Source organism: Pantherophis guttatus, chromosome 2 (genome assembly GCF_059756535.1).
Source record: "Pantherophis guttatus breed Tessera chromosome 2, ASM5975653v1, whole genome shotgun sequence".
In the NCBI taxonomy this organism is placed as follows: domain Eukaryota; kingdom Metazoa; phylum Chordata; class Lepidosauria; order Squamata; family Colubridae; genus Pantherophis; species Pantherophis guttatus.
Window position 1 is genome coordinate 166,659,522 of NC_142064.1, and position 16,045 is coordinate 166,675,566.

General features: G+C 37.9%; 1 protein-coding gene across 2 annotated transcripts in view; it reads left to right on the forward strand.

Moving 5' to 3' along the window:
• The first annotated feature begins 987 nt into the window (after nucleotides 1–987).
• Nucleotides 988–16,045, forward strand: part of GLP2R (glucagon like peptide 2 receptor) — a 35,728-nt gene continuing 20,670 nt past the window's right edge. The window contains exons 1-2 of one of the 2 annotated variants that reach the window (XM_087887249.1): nucleotides 988–1,525; nucleotides 14,635–14,725. In XM_087887249.1, the coding sequence (XP_087743375.1) occupies nucleotides 1,457–1,525; nucleotides 14,635–14,725 (160 nt within the window). In that variant the 5' untranslated portion in view covers nucleotides 988–1,456. The remainder of the gene's footprint in view (nucleotides 1,526–14,634; nucleotides 14,726–16,045) is intronic. The other variant, XM_087887250.1, reaches the window with a different exon arrangement.

Here is a 16,045-nt window from a genome sequence, read left to right on the forward strand (position 1 = left end):
AACGGGTGAGCTCCCGTTACTTGTCCCAGATTCTGCCAACCTAGGGCTATGCATTAAGGGACAGTATACAATTGTGTCTAAATGAAATGCTATAAAAATTACTATATTCTCAAGTCAAGGTCAGTTCCTGGTTAATTCATCTGGGCAGTTTCCTTGTTAATGTTATAGAAGAGTTTGGCATTATTTTCTGGCATATTTTTTGACCTAATCTCTAATTAGGTCTCTAATTTCAAGTTGTCTGTCCTCCAAGTTCTAAGTAGGGCTAAATTAACTTAGTTTTTACAATCAGCCAAACTTTGCTAGGTGCTATTACTGGATGAGGCCTAAGTCTTACACTTCATGACTCTTGACTCTCTGTCTACAAAGGATTTGGGATCATATTGATTAACACAACCTGAGTTCAACGCTACAATATGTATGGACATGGCCCTCTTTGTTGATAGAGTCCTCCATACATATTGTAGTATTCAGCTCAGGTTGTGTGAACTATTATGATCCGAAATCCTTGTTTGTTGCTTTACAGAATCAGTGGGATGTAAATATGCAAATATTGTCAGGGTATGGGAGAGGGGAGAAAAAAAACACCTTGCTTTACTGATCTGATCATAACACACACAAATCAATAGAATGTAGTCCTATGTTCTATTCCAGGTGTCCAGCCTTAAGACTTGTGGACTTCAACTCCCAGAATGACTGACTGGGGAATTCTAGGAGTTGAAACCTGCAAGTCTTAAAGTTGCCAAATTTGGACACCCCTGCTACTCCCTCAACCCAAAGGATGCAAAAAAAAAAAAAAAGGGCCATAATTTCCTCTTGGTTTCCTTTACCAACATATTTCAAGTCCCTGTCTAGTCACCTCAGGGACAGAGTTAAAGAACATTGCTCAGCTGCCTGTGCCTTGGCAAGAGGCCAGGACCAGCCTTGGTCTGTCAAATTCTTGCAGAAAGAGGCGGGTGGATTCTCTCTCTCTCTCTCCTGCCCTTGTTCCCTTACTCTTCTACCTTTTAAGCAACTGTTTTTCAGAGAGAGCCTCTTGGGTGACAAAAGTCAGAAGCCACCCCAGCAAAACCTCCAAGTGCTGCCTGATGCTCTTCTCACTCCTTATTGGCCAAGAAGAGAAAACAACAAAAAATAAATGTGCTTCTAAAGTTTACAGTAAACTCTCCCCAGCCTCTCCCTCCCCTCTTTCATTCTTTCAACAGAGAAGAAGCCAAAGGAAGCCTAATGCTTAGACGCCTGCAGGTTGTTGGAGCAACTTTGTTATCTGTTACCTTTATAAGAACCAGGAAATATTCCAAGTGGGGGAAAGTCTGTGCGATACGATAGTGATATACATTTCTTTTTTTACTGCGAAAAGAAGAAGTCTGAAAACGCTCACAAAGCAAAGCAGGCTGAAGGGATCGCTTTTGAAGTTTACCTTTTTGGATTAAGCTGAACGCTCGCCCTTCTCTTCGCCATGATCCAGTGCTACGGGACGCGGCTCGGATCATTCCTTGCAATCACAATATTGTTTCTATTCAGAGAGGTAAGAAAATCACTTTCAGAATTATCTGTTTCAACTACGAACACTTCACTGAGCTTATTTTTCAGTATTTGCACTTGGTGGGACATCATCACAAGTAGTGCTTCTTTAACGGAACAATATGAAATTTGTAGATGCTTACTTTTATGTGATTGGGCACGGCTTGCCTTATAATCCCCCGATGTTTTTGCAAATTGGCTGTGGCTTTTCTTGTCAATTGCAATCAGAGTCAGTATGATTCAGCTTTTCCATAACAGTTCATTTATTTGAGCTGGTCAGCTTCTTAAATGTTATTTATCTGCTCATTTCCCTTTTGCTTGTTTCAACAGTACCTATGCAAATCTTTCATATAACTGCTAAAGATAAGTCATTAGGATGCAAACATTTTATATTTCAGGTTCACTACTACAATCTTTGCAGCGATTCCTTCCCAGAGTCCATTATAATCCAGCCATTTGTTCAGACTTTCCGAAATGCAATGCAGATAAATTCATGATCTTCTTTTTATCCAGGAACTGTCTTTTCCCCCAAATCTACACTTTTACTTAAAGATTTGGCTGTTGACTTATTTAGATTTAACGTTCTGATTTAATTTTTAAATGTCTAAAAGGGTTTTCTTTTTCATCCTTAGAATGGATAATTCAGTTGATCTGAACACCTGGATCGCATTCAGATCTATGCCTATAAAAGTGGTTTCAGTATGAATGGTACAAAATCTTCCTCATTTTTAGAAACATGTTTAAGATGCTATTGTAAAAGTCCATTCTGTCTTGAAACACAGTATTAATTAGACCTCAGTTGGTTGAAAGCCAATCTGTTGAGGATTATTTGACACAGTTCTCTGAATTTCTGTCCTGATAAGTGAGCATAGGTATGGCAAGCAGTGGCTGCCATGCCAGCCCAGTTTGATCTGTGGCATCACCCTGATAGCAAGAACAAAGATGTACTTACACAGCAATACTTCATTGTTGGCATTGCTATATTGGCAACAGCTACTATCACCAAGTAGCAATAGCCTTGTTTTATTATAGGCTTTGCTATTCTCTTGTGATATTATGCCAGTCAACTCTTTCTTTGTTCCTATGTGTTGTGATACACAGAGCACAGATCAAGTTATGCAGTAAAGTGGCTTAATAGCACACCTCATGGGATGAAGGCCTATATACCTTGAAGAGCTCAATTCAATTTGAAACCATTAGAGCTGAGCTGATTTTTGAGACTGATGCTCATATTGCTACATTTTTGCAATACATGCCAAACAACAGATGATTATTTAGCCTGTTTGAATAAGTCATTTAAGACTTCAAGAAAAAGCCTGAAAAATGGGGTTCTTTATGCATTTTGAAAAAAGCTAAGAAAAATCCCATTTTGGGGGGGGGGCAGGTTGTCATCTTTGATTGGGACTGTAGTGGCTAAGCCACATTTCCTACTCAGAAAAAAAATTCATTTTGTATTCAGTGCTATTGTGTAGACATGATGTTTAAAACTGGGACTGAGCTGTAGGCAAAATCTAGATTCTCCCATCCTGCATATATTTCTTCATCTAGCTTCAAAGAACTAATATTTCCTTTTTTTATTATTTTAATAGGATCTAAATACCAAGATCCAGAGGCAGAAAGAAATTATTGATAGTATTAGGATATTTATCTTTTTATGTTCCAATTAATAGAAAATTCTTTTTAAAACAAACTTTAATCCCAAAACCATAACTCTTTCAAATCAGCAGGATATTTATTTATAGAGCAATCCATGTATATAGATTTCTGAGTAAGATCGATCAGTACAAAACTAAATGAACAATAATAGAAAGTAAACATGGTTAACCCCACTGAACCATTTTATGGTATAGGATCCAAAAAGACCGAATCATCAGATTTAATTTGAGGCTCGAACATCAGTAGGGATGTTCAAATAATATAAAATCCCATTTGAATTATTGGTTCAATCAATCAGTCCAATTCAATTTCCCAATTCAAATTGATTTGGAAAAACAATTAGCATCAAACCCTGAATTCACTTTGTCAGAGTGAATTGATTTGCTGCAAATTTTCAGAAGCTTAGTTTATGTGCAGAAAGAACCAAAATATTCAAAAATGATCCAGACGCATCGGATTTCATTTGATTTCTGACTCAATTTAGAAAGTTGATTTGAATTGCCTTCAGATTAAATTTCAAAATTATATATCTCTACGGGCCTAAACATCAATGCCTGACAATGAAAAATAGGAGTCTGCAATCAAAAAATTCTTGTAGTTCCATATAACATATTGTTTTCAACAGGTGGGAGAATGAAGTTACCCCCTCCCTCCATTCCAAGCTGCTTTTCATTAGTGTGTTCTGTTTTCATTTTCCCTGTGAGGTTGGGATTAGGATAACCTTCCTCAACCACTCTTCACCTCCTCATCTCCAGATATGTGGACTAAAGCTTCCAGAATATTTAGCAATCTGCATGCAAGATAGAATTCTGGGATTATAAATTCCCATCTCATGGATGCCCTGGCCAAGGAAGATTGAAATAAAAACATTTTGGGAAACTCCAGAAGTCCTTATAAATTTATAACATAGCTATGCACTGTTTCAGACTAATATTTATAGTATTGTATGCACTTCGAAAATAATTTGGAAGAAGCACTTGAAACAATAGCATCTTTCTGCTCTTTGTGAAAACAACCTGATTTATTAAGCCTAAGGCAATTCTTAAAGTAGTGCCAGCACCAGCAGCCTTTTTTCAGGCTCATGTATAACACCTAGAAAAAGTTGGGCTACTTTTTTTTTTTTTAATTTGATTTATATGCCGCCCTTCTCCGGAGACTCAGGGCGGTTTACAATGCGTTAAGCAATATACTTTTGTATATTTATACAAAGTCAGCTTATTGCCCCCAGAAACTGGGTCCTCAATTTACCTACCTTAGAAAGGATGGAAGGCTGAGTCAACCTTGAGCCTGGTGAGATTCAAACTTACAGTAATTGCAGACAGCTGGTGTTAATCACAATGCTATCAGTCTGCTGAGCCACCAGGCCCGTTTAATGAGTTTAAATACTTTAATGAATAACATAACAGCTCAATAATTTAGTCATCTCAAACTGCCTTATTATAGTTTCTTGGTTACCTTCAAGGAAAATGTCCCATCAAGTACATTGCAATGTTCTAGATAAGAATTAATAGACTTTTCAAGAACAGTTGGAACAAACAAAAGACCAGCTCAAGCTGTTTGAACAATTTTGAGCTACCCGAAATTCCAGTGATAAAAATGATTAAAGGAATATTCCTAGCCTTGTTGCTGCTCTTTTAGAAAGACAGTATTACTGTCAGCAGTTGTATTATTCTATTTATATTCTACTTTATTTCTAGGCACTCAAAATGCCTTACGTGGGGATCTTTCTTTATTTTATCTCCACAAAAACAACCTGGGTGTACAACCCGAATCCAAAGTCATTGACTATGTTTTCATGATCAAGTGTGGTCATGAATCTGGGTTTCCGTGATCCTAGACCAATGTCTTAACCTCTGCAACATAGCAGCTCTTTAGTTCCTGGGAATATAGTGATCATGCTCTCTCATTGGGATTTGGTCATTATTTATTGACTCCCAGCCAGACCCGTGATCAATATCTGCACAAGCTCATTTAATTCTTACATGCTTTGGGTGAAACTCTAGTCTGAATGATATGTTATGGATGATGTTCAGAGAGCAGAGACCAGACTAGGCTCACTCCATTGGAAGTATTTGCTCTTATCTTTTATATTTCAGGGTGAGCACAAAAGGCTTGGAAAACAGTAATCTATATTTAACTGGGAATTAAATGGTGGGAATTTGTCATCCAACAGCACTAGTCCAGCTATAGCCATTGCGAGTGGGGTAAGACTAAGTTTAATTGTATCTTAGCAATACTGTTTATTTTGACACATTGGAATGTACTGAATTCTAGCTGTTCTCCCTTTGCACATCCACTAAGAATTCTAGTTAAGTAGGCATTAAAGGAATCAGGAGTGTCCACAGTGTGAGTGGGTCAAAATTACAAGATTGCAAGATTGGTGTTGCAACTGAAGATCCACCCCCTCCCTCTTTTTTTTTTTTTTTTTTGTTACATGCACCCTTTAAGGAGCCCTGAAAACCGAAAAATATGATGGCACAAATAGGTGATGACATGGTTGGCTAAAGTTGAAAAAACAGCTTGGGTGATTCAACATAATATAGTGCAATTATGCATAGGTCTGTATGTTGGGTGAACACAGCCCAAGAAAGGTGCATGGAGGCAGAATAGAACAGCTACCGGCAGACAGAACTTTCAATCTGCATTGTTTGGATTATTAAGGTAGACTTGTATTCATTTGCAAAGGTTTGCATACTGTGTCTTCCCCGTTCAGTGGAGCAACAGGCTCCCAGCAGTTGCCTGTGGCCCCATGAAAGGATTCATGCAAAAAGGTCCATAGTTAGTCCATAACCTTGAGTTGGTAAAGCTTAATGAGTGTAGGCTGTGGGATGGGTGTAAAAGTCTCTGTATGAAGTTCAAATTTGGGGAATCTTGAAAAGAGAGGAAGGAAGGCTGTATGGTTATTCTATTTAATTGTTTTACTCAATTGCATCTATTAATCTTAGTAAAGTTGAAAAGTTTACTTTTCTTGATATTTTTGTTTGCGATTCCGATGGCCTTTGTTTATCTAATAAAGAAACAATCTTAAGTCAAACTTGGCATATTGTTCCAGAATGCAATCTGGAAATTCTTCTAAAACTTTTGGTTTATGGCTGAGCTGGAAGATGAGATCGCCACACTTTTCTCTCCCTGCCACTCCATCCCCATCCTCAGGGAACAAGAGGCGAATTCAGCAACGTGGTGGCTGAGTCAACATAGCCATAGTTGGCCATAGCTTATGGAATTAACTCAGTTTGCTGGGACTGAATCATAAACCACCCACCCAGATTAGATTTGAATAACATCTTGGGCTACATGATGATGATATCTTCTGGTTCAGTCTGCTGTATAAATAGAGCCTCTTAAAGATATTAGGTTCAGTAATTTTAATTTTTTTCTTCGATTGAGCAGGGAAAAGAACTAAAAACCCACACTTCTATGCTGGTTTTCTGCTCTGAACTGAAACTACCACTGTTACATTTTGAAAAAAAAAATAAAAACCCATTGGTGAAACTACAAATGACTGATGAACATGACAGCATGTGCAAATAAGAGGAGGTCCATGACTAACAGTACTTTTTGTTTTCCTTTCAAGGTCCCCACTGTTTATTTTAAAGCCAAGTTGTGCCTTAAGTTAACTGCAGTTTTTTGAAAACACACACGCACAGCAACGTACATGCATAACTTCCATTCCTCTAAGATAAGGTTCATTGACCAACAAAACTCTAGTAATTGCTTACATTGGGAAGGACGAACGGAAAGAGTAGGAAGAACCCAAGTGACTCCAGCCTCTAGAGGAGGATTCCTTTCTCACGGCTCATGTAAATAATTGTGTACCATCGCCTACATAACTGCTGTTAATGAACAATGGACCCATCCTTTGGACTGACCCCATTTACCATCTTCAACTAATAATAAATTGGATTGATAAATTGCCAGAATAGATGCAGAAGAGACTGGAATCCTTTGACTGGAGACATGTTTCTGCCTCCTTCATCTGCCTCAGATGGGATGTCAGAAAAATGAACATAAATAGCAGCAAAGCTAGAAACAGTTGGTCAAAGGGGTTAGAAGTTCATGACAGCAAGCTTGGAGAATGTTTGCATGGGGGAAAATGGGAAAGAGACTTGAATTGTTGTAAATGAGTCGCTAAGTCATGCCCAACTCTTCGTGAGCCCATGGACCATAGCACTCCAGGCTTCTCTGTCTTCTACTGTGTCCTGGAGTTTGTTGAAATTCTTGTTCATTGCATTCATGGCCCTATCTAACCATCTCATCCTCGGCCATCCACTTCTCCTTTTGCCCTCAATCTCTACCAACCTCAGGGTCTTTTCCAATTAGCCTTCTCTTCTCATTTGGTGGCCAAAGTATTTGAACTTCAGCTTCAGTATCTATCCTTCCAAAGAACAGTAATTCTCATGAAGAATTTCACAGCCAGTTCAGGAACAGAGATTTCTGTCTTGCTGAAGCAAAGGCAGGCATTTGCTCATATTTCTTGCCAGCATATGGGATTTTGGCCAAGGTGCTAACAACTCACACGATGGCAAGGGCATTAACTCAGCCAAGTGACAAATGGCTCTTCTCTGGAATGGTTTTCTGTATGAGCAGTCACTAAAGACAGCTTAGAAACTTTGGCTTCTGTTCCAAAGGCTGACTTGAAAACTTGGGTCCCTGTCAAGGAACAACCAATCTTCCATTTTTGGTTAATATAGTATGGACATTTCTGTGGATAATTGTAGCTCCTATATTGATATTGTGAAGTAATTCCAATGATGTACGAAATCAAATTGATGAACATGTCTGTTTTTAATGGCAGATCAAAACCATTCTGTTCTTCCAGGCTTTGAAAGATTCTAATTTTTGTCCCTAACAGTACACTTTATGGTACTTTAAATTTTTGGAGTCGTGTATTTTTATGCAGGATTGATGTCATATTTGGTTTTTATTCTAATTTCATTATCTTTTAATGATACTCTTTAAATAACATTACAAATGTCTACAACCATCTGTTAAAATAAATAGCAGTGTAATCCAGAACCTGATGAAAGAGAAAGCTTAATTAACAGAAAAGTACCATGTTGAGAAGAGGCTTTAATGTTGATATCTTCCTGCCAACTTGAAAATGTTGACTTCTCAAAATGGTCAGTTTGTGACATCCCCCAATGGCCTGCTTGTAAATGGTCAGTTTTCTCAATAAAAGGAAAGAAGAAGTGGAGTCTGTCAGAAATCTGGGTTGGTCCTTTTAAATTTATTCATAAATTATCTCAATTTAAGCAGTGAGCAGTGAACTGGCCAAGTTTGTATATGATACCCAATTATTCAGATTGATGGTAAAAACAAGATAAAATTGTGAAGTGCTTGAGAAGAGTTTCTTTAAACTGGGTGAATTTAGTTGAGTAGTCGAATGGTAAATTCAATTCAAGTTTAAAGTAATGCACACTGGAGTAAAAATACCTATTTCACATATATGCTCCTGAGATCAGAGATGTCTGTAACAAATCAAGACGCTCTTTGGCTCATCTCAATGTGGAGGAACCGTGAAAAAAAAAAGGCAAATTCTGTGCTGGAGATCATTAGGAACAGCAATAAAAATTAAATAGCTAACACTGTAATGCCTTCTCTCTCTCTCTCTCTCTCTCTCTCTCTCTCTCTCTCTCTCTCTCTCTCTCTCTCTCTCTCTCTCTCTCAGAGAGCGAGCGAGCAAGACATCTACATTTGGATATAATGAAGCTGGAAAACTACATGGGGGTTCAAATACCTTCCTTATGAGAGAAGGGACAAACATGGAATACATTTGAAACTTAATGGTGACTGAGAAATACGATCAAGATGTAGAAAATCACTCAAAGCATAGAGGAAGTACGCAGAAAACTTTTCTCTGCATCTCAAAGTGGGCCAAAGGTCCTCCAAAAAACCGACTGGAATGAAATTTAGAACTGTCAGAAGAAAGTATTTCTTTACATAGCATATAATTAATTTGTGGAAATAATTGTCACCGTACATGGTGATTGCCACTTACAATACACGAATGGTTTTAAAAAGAGGTTGGGTAAATTCATGGAAGATAGTTCTATCAATGGCTGATAGTCTTGATATTTAGTATCACTTTAGTACCACTTAGTTGTGGGCAACCGGCCATCAAATACCTTTTTCAGGGGGGAATATTAGGGGGTCTCCATCTCTTATATTTAGGTATACTAGAGGCATGTAGTTGACCAGTCTGAAACATATTTTTTTTAACTAGAATTGACTTTGGCCTGATCGACAAGTTTGTTTGCTTGTTTGTTGGAAGAGTCCTTCTCTATGATGTTGTTTGTCTGACTTGGTATGAAGCCCTTTGATATTGCATGCACCTAGTTCATGCAGGGAAGTTATTGATGAACGATGGAACAAGAGATTGGTGTTGCCACAGTTTTTGTCACAGAGCTTGATGTTTATTAGGCTGGCCTTAGGCTGTTTAGCTGGCTCCAGGGCCTAAGAGAGGACCCCAAATCTTCCTTTTCCCACTCTAGTATTTTAGCTGCTAACACCATGCTATCTGGAGGATTCTTACCTATTTAACACAGAATAGTAGATGCCTGAAGTAGATATTGACCTTTTACCAGATGTTTCATTTTTACCCAGTAAAATTGGACAAAATATCTTAGGAGAAAGCCATAAGTGTTAAATCAATTTATTACACTGGAATGTATATATCTCTTAATTAACTTTTTACTAAAATGTGCTTCCTTATCAGGTTACATCCCAGACACTAGTCTGTAATCCAAGTAGTGACCATTTGTCCATATGCCTTTGTTTAAAACCAAAGGTTCCAGCAGGCAGACTCAAACAGCAAACAACACAGATGGAGGAGTTCGACCAAAAGCATCACTCATCACATCTGCAAAATCGCTACTGTCACAAACCACAGATTATATATTATGTTATAAATAGCCAGTTTCCATTCTTTCTATTAAGTGGGCCTTCTATATTTATATCACACCATGAATTAATCACTTTCCATGTCAACAGCACAAACAGTGAAGTAGCAAAAATAAGTATGGCCCCTCAAATCAATCTATTTGATGTTACGCTTCATTCTGTTTTAAAATTAGGGCCTCCGTTTGTATATCATGTATCCATTGATAGTCATGTCGACTTTTCAGACTTAAGTCAGTTTAAATATATAATAGATTCTCATCCTGGAAGTGCCAATGTTGGGGGCAGGTGGATTTGTTATTACTGTTTTTCTAGATGAGTTTAGCTTTTGGACACAAGTACATTTTTAATCTGGTGTTCTCTACTCATGGAAGGTCTCCTGCTTGAGAGGGGGGTTGGACTAGATGACCTATAATGTTCCTTTCAACTCTGTTAATCTGTTAAACCCATAACTTTTATGAGTTTAACCTTGTGAAATTGATACCTATTTAAATATACATCATTTCACTCACTGCCCAGGAGAGCATTCATATTACCTTAGTTCAGGGTTTCCTGAATTTTTTTTTTATTATTGCCACCCTAAAGAGCCTTTTCCTAATTACCTCAATGAAATTTGAATATCATAGACATGCTATATAGCTGTTTATGTATTTTACAGTATCTATATCTATCAGTGGTGAAATCCATTTTTTTATTACCGGTTCTATGGGCGTGGCTTGGTGGGCATGGTGTGGCTTGGTGGGCATGGCTTGGTGGGCATGGCAGGGAAAAAGTACTGCAAAATCTCCATTCCCACCCCACTTCAGGGGAAGGATACTGCAAAATCCCCATTCCCACTCCACTCCTGGGGGAAGGATACTGCAAAATCCCCATTCCCACCCCACTCTGGGGCCAGCCAGAGGTGGCATTTGCCGGTTCTCTGAACTGCTCAAAATTTCCGCTACCAGTTCTCCGGAACCTGTCAGAACCTGCTGGATTTCACCCCTGATATCTATGCTTTATATGATGACAGCTATCAAGTCTGTGCCAAATCTTACATTCATACATTTTCTCCATGTTGATACGTCTCTAATTTTGTCCTTAAGATCTTCCAAGAGTCCATTATTGCCAGGATAACTGAATCCACCAAGTTGCTGCTAGACATCTTCTTTTTCTCTTTCCTTCTTCCTTTCTCATTATTAGTACCTTTTCCAGAGAGTTATAATGACATAATGTGTCCAAAGTAGGATAATTTAAGGCTGGTTATTTGTGCCTTGAGTGAGAAACTGTGGGTTGATTGTTTTTGATGATCCATTTGTTTGTTTTCCTGGATGTCTACATGTATTCTCAGGAGTCTTCTCCAACTTCAAAGTTCAAAGGCACCAATACTCTTCCTATCTTGCTTCTTCAAAGTCCAGCTTTCACTTCCATAGAATGTCAGAGGGACTATTATGGTTTATACTATTCTGATCTTTATAGCTAAAGACACATTACAGCATCTAAAATATTTTTTCCAAGAACTTCATGTCAGTTTACCAAGTGCTAATCTCCAACATGTTTCTTACTTGTTACTTTACTGTTGAATTTTATACATACTTACTTTTTTATGCAATGCAGGAAAAGAAAAACTAAATAGGATGTTTAAGTTAAAAGTTAAACATTAACTTTATTACTGTGTTTGCTGGATAACTTTAAATGTTTTTTATTTAGTTATATAAATTGTAATGTATCAAATTATATATACAAATTAGGATTTTATGTAAGTACATAATAGTTATAACAATGTACCGGTAATCAATTTTTTAAAAAAATCATTCAACAAAAGTAAAACAATTGAAAAAGTAAATGGATTTTTAAGGAATATTTTTTGTCAACTTTTAACATTTGCTTGATATGAGAAAGAAACATTTAAATTAAGCAGTTTGCAAAGGAAAATTACATACCTAAGGACGATTCAATGGGATTCCTCAGCTTGATGGGTTTTAACTAAAAGTTCAGTGTTTGGTATGATGTTAGTAAATTTAATTCTAACGTCTCCTCTTGAACATACATCAATTCTGTATCTTTCCTTTGTTAATATATTATTTATTCAACTACTTTCAACTGTACAAGATGTTGGAAAAGAGCAGCACTTTTGCCATTTCAAACCACCATAAACAACAATTACAAGGAAGCCCATATAAGCCAATAGACGTGGACAGACTATTCGCAATATAACTTCGAGATTAAACAATCAAGTGAAAGTTCTCCGATCACACATCTTATCATCTTCCCTGAGTCTTCATGCCTCCCGGTTTCGGGTCAACGTTCAGGACTCAGGACCCCGGACAGCACCCTGGAGTCCAGGGGGCTGGTTGAATTTTAAAGGAGATTCGGGTTAATGTCAGGGTTCCAAGTAGCACCCCTAACGAAAGAAGACTCTGAGGTTTGACTTTCCTCAAAGTTCCATTTTATTAGAGATGTCATATTGGCACATCTGAGAAAACCCAAATCTGAAAGCTTCCAGATTTTCCCCATCCAAAAGCACCCACATGTATATCACATGGTCCAATCAAAGCACCGTCCCAACTGGAGATGCCTCCCAGTCACAGCCTTCCAGGTACAGGGCAAGATGTCCTTGACTCTCTGAGAAAGGAATGTTATTATGACTACATATCACCCATGCTCCATACAATCCCTTCTCCCAGTTTCCCACAACAGTAAATGTGGGCAGGTCTGAAGTCCCAATGCAAAAGATGGCTTCCAGGCCTGACATATCTATTAGCTGTAGTTTTGCAGTGCTGATCTTGCATATGTTACCTTTCATGAACTCAATGTCAATGCTGCTCATGTGATACCCAAGAAAACCCAACAAAAGGAATTAAATACTAAGAAATAAGGTTTTATTGGGAAGGATTGAGCTTTGGAGGGCCACAAACCATTATAATATTGAAGATGTTTTTGCTAACTATATTTTAACTACCTGTATATTTTTGCTGTAGTATGTTGTGGTTTAGGTAGGATTCTCTGCCTAATTTCTAGTTTTCTTTGTACCCATGGAGTCATCTCATCACATTGTATAAATACAAGTAGTGGAATATATTTTAGTTACTGGTTTTTTTTTAAAGTAATTATAGCCTATTTCTCTCTGAAAGGATTCTAGGTGGCATACATCAGCAAAAAGTAAACCTAAATAAATAAACCAATAAATCAGAACATCAAAATAAAAATTAAAAATCATTAAACTGCAAGGTGGCCCCCTAGAGTCAATTGGTGGGGTCTGAAAGCACATCTGGCAATAAGACTATTTTAACCTATTTCTGAAACTGCAGCAAGTTGCACATTCTTCTGGGACAGAAAAGTCCATAAAGTGAGGACTGTTGGAGCAAAGGTTTGTCTTCTCAGCCTTACAATTCAGACTTTGCTAGGGAAGGGAAATTTCCATAGCCCCTCTCTGGATAACCAGACTGGAATTTGATCAATACAGGCAATTCTCATTTAATATCCACTCATTTAACAACTGTTCATAGTTGCAATAGCACAATGAGAGACACTTACGACTGGTCCTCATAGTTGTGGCTCTCACAGTGTCCCTATGGCCATATGACTGCAATTCAGGTATTCAACAATTGACTTGCAATTATCATGTTGCAGCATCCTGGAGTCATGTGATCAGCACTGCCAGTTTCTTACAAACAAAGGGGAAGCCTGCGGGAGGTCACAAATATGATTACATGACAGTGGGATGCATGTCTCTGTGAGATTCAACTAATGATGGCACATGGAACTGCTAGGTCTGTTGTCATAATCACCATGACACATTGCTTTATCACCACACGCCTTAGCATCAGAAATCTTGTCCGAAACCATAGGTAAACAAGGAGTACCTATAAAATAATTGACAAATGTGCACAATGTTTTCTCCTGGTTTCAGAGACCACTTGTCTCTGTAAGTTCTATTTTCTGGGCAGGAAATATGCTTTCAAGTCCTGCTTGTGAGCTTCTCAGAAATATCCAGTTGACCACAGAACAAAACAAGAAGCAAGTTTGTCACCCCAGCTCTCATTGACAGTGTGCAACAAGTCCTTTGAAGAAAGGTTGGGATGAAATGACATTGCTGGTATATCAAAGAGCATCAGAGGAAAATACAGAGGGAGCAGCAGAAGTTTAATCTCTTCAGCTGCCTGACCAATGGTATTGACAATGTGTCATCTCAAATAGCATTGGACAGCAGAGAGAGGCATGCTTGAAGTGCCCACATACTGAGGACACTGGCCTATTTAAGCTTAGCCTCTCTACTTTAGCTGTCTCAGACTGTCACATTGTAACATTCTGCTTCATGTCAGATGTTAAAAGTCAGCCATTTTGCTAAGCTGCCATAGAGTTTAATGGGATATGAAAAGCTTACAGTATGTGTCAACAATCCAGCAGATGGCAATTAACATGTCCTGCTTGCTTCATTGTTCAAAGGTTGCAGGGGTAAATCTTTTCACAATAGCAGAGTGGACAACTGAAGGTTGTGGTTGTGGGTATTCAAAACTTCATTTAACAGGCAATTGGCAGGATCCTGTCAGAGGCTAAATATGTTTTCTTTACTTACAGGTCAAAGGAAATTTTGAGCTAACCAAAGCTAAATGGCTTGAGTATAAAGATGAATGTTTGAAGAGACTACAAGAATCTAGAATTAGCACGGGTAAGGCAGAAATCCATCTTCCACCTTCTACCAGCAGCAGCATGAAGATAAGAGCTCTTACATGTATGCACCATGTTCCAGTGGGGTCCACACATTGAGGCAGTACACTTCAAAAGTCCATCAGCTGGGCCAGGGCTCCACAGCAAAAGTAGAAAAGACAGATTTGTTGTTGTTTTCCTCTTCACCTGCATAATGAGCGATGCCCTCTTGCTGGAAACATCGACTTTGACATCTTCTGGTGTCTCAGATGTCTTTCCCATCTTGTAGGAAAGCAATTGTAAAACACTGCGGCCATTGCCCCATTGCTTCCTAGCTACTTTCAGAGATACTGTAGGTTTGCTATTTTGGGTGAGCATACATTTTTCTTTGCTTTTTCTCCTCACTGTCCAAAGTACATGTGGTGAAAAAAGAACAAGAGGGGGTGTGACTTTTATATTGGCTAGACTGAAAAATATGACTTCAGTAACAGAGTGGTCAATGCCTGGAATGCACTACCTGACTCTGTAGTTTCTTCCCCAACCCCCCCAAACTTTAACCTTAAACTGTCTACTGTTGACCTCACCCCATTCCTAAGAGGTCTGTAAGGGCCGTGCATAAGTGCACCAGCATGCCCCTGTCCCCGCCCTAATATTCCTTTTTTCTTACTCTTTTCATGTATTCAAATTATGTTTATACTTTTACCTGCTTGACAAATAAATGTATGATTATGATTATGATTATGATTATGATAACAATTCCAGGCTGATTCCTCTCTTAACTCTGTCCTCAGGTTCTGTCTCTTCTTCTGCTATAACTTTGTTATTCATCTGTTTTACTTCTCCAGACCATTTTTTACAGAGTTTTAAATCCTTCTGACTTCTTATTTCATAATTTTCTTCATCTTTATAAATATTTCATCCCATCTCATTTTGAAAGCTTAGTATCAATTAACTTAGTTTCAATTAATCTTGAGTTTTGTTTATAAAAGAAAATACATAATTATTTTAGATGGAGATTAAATGAAATGTTATTATAAAAAGGAGCAATAGTGAAGAACTGTAAAAAGAAAGTAAAATATTTTTTGAAACTAATTTTAAATGAAGGCACTGTTTTAAGAATGGCTTGGATGCAAGTAAAGCTTTTATTAGAGGCTATTTTATACAACATAATGCTGAATTTAAGAAGAACTGATAGATAATCAGTAGTACAGTGGACTAAAGCACTGTTATTAACATCTGCTGCTTGCAATTACTGCAAGTTCAAATCTCACCAGGCTCAAGGTTGACTCAGTCTTCCATCCTTTCAAAGGTAGGTAAAATGAGGACTCAGATTGTGGGGGCA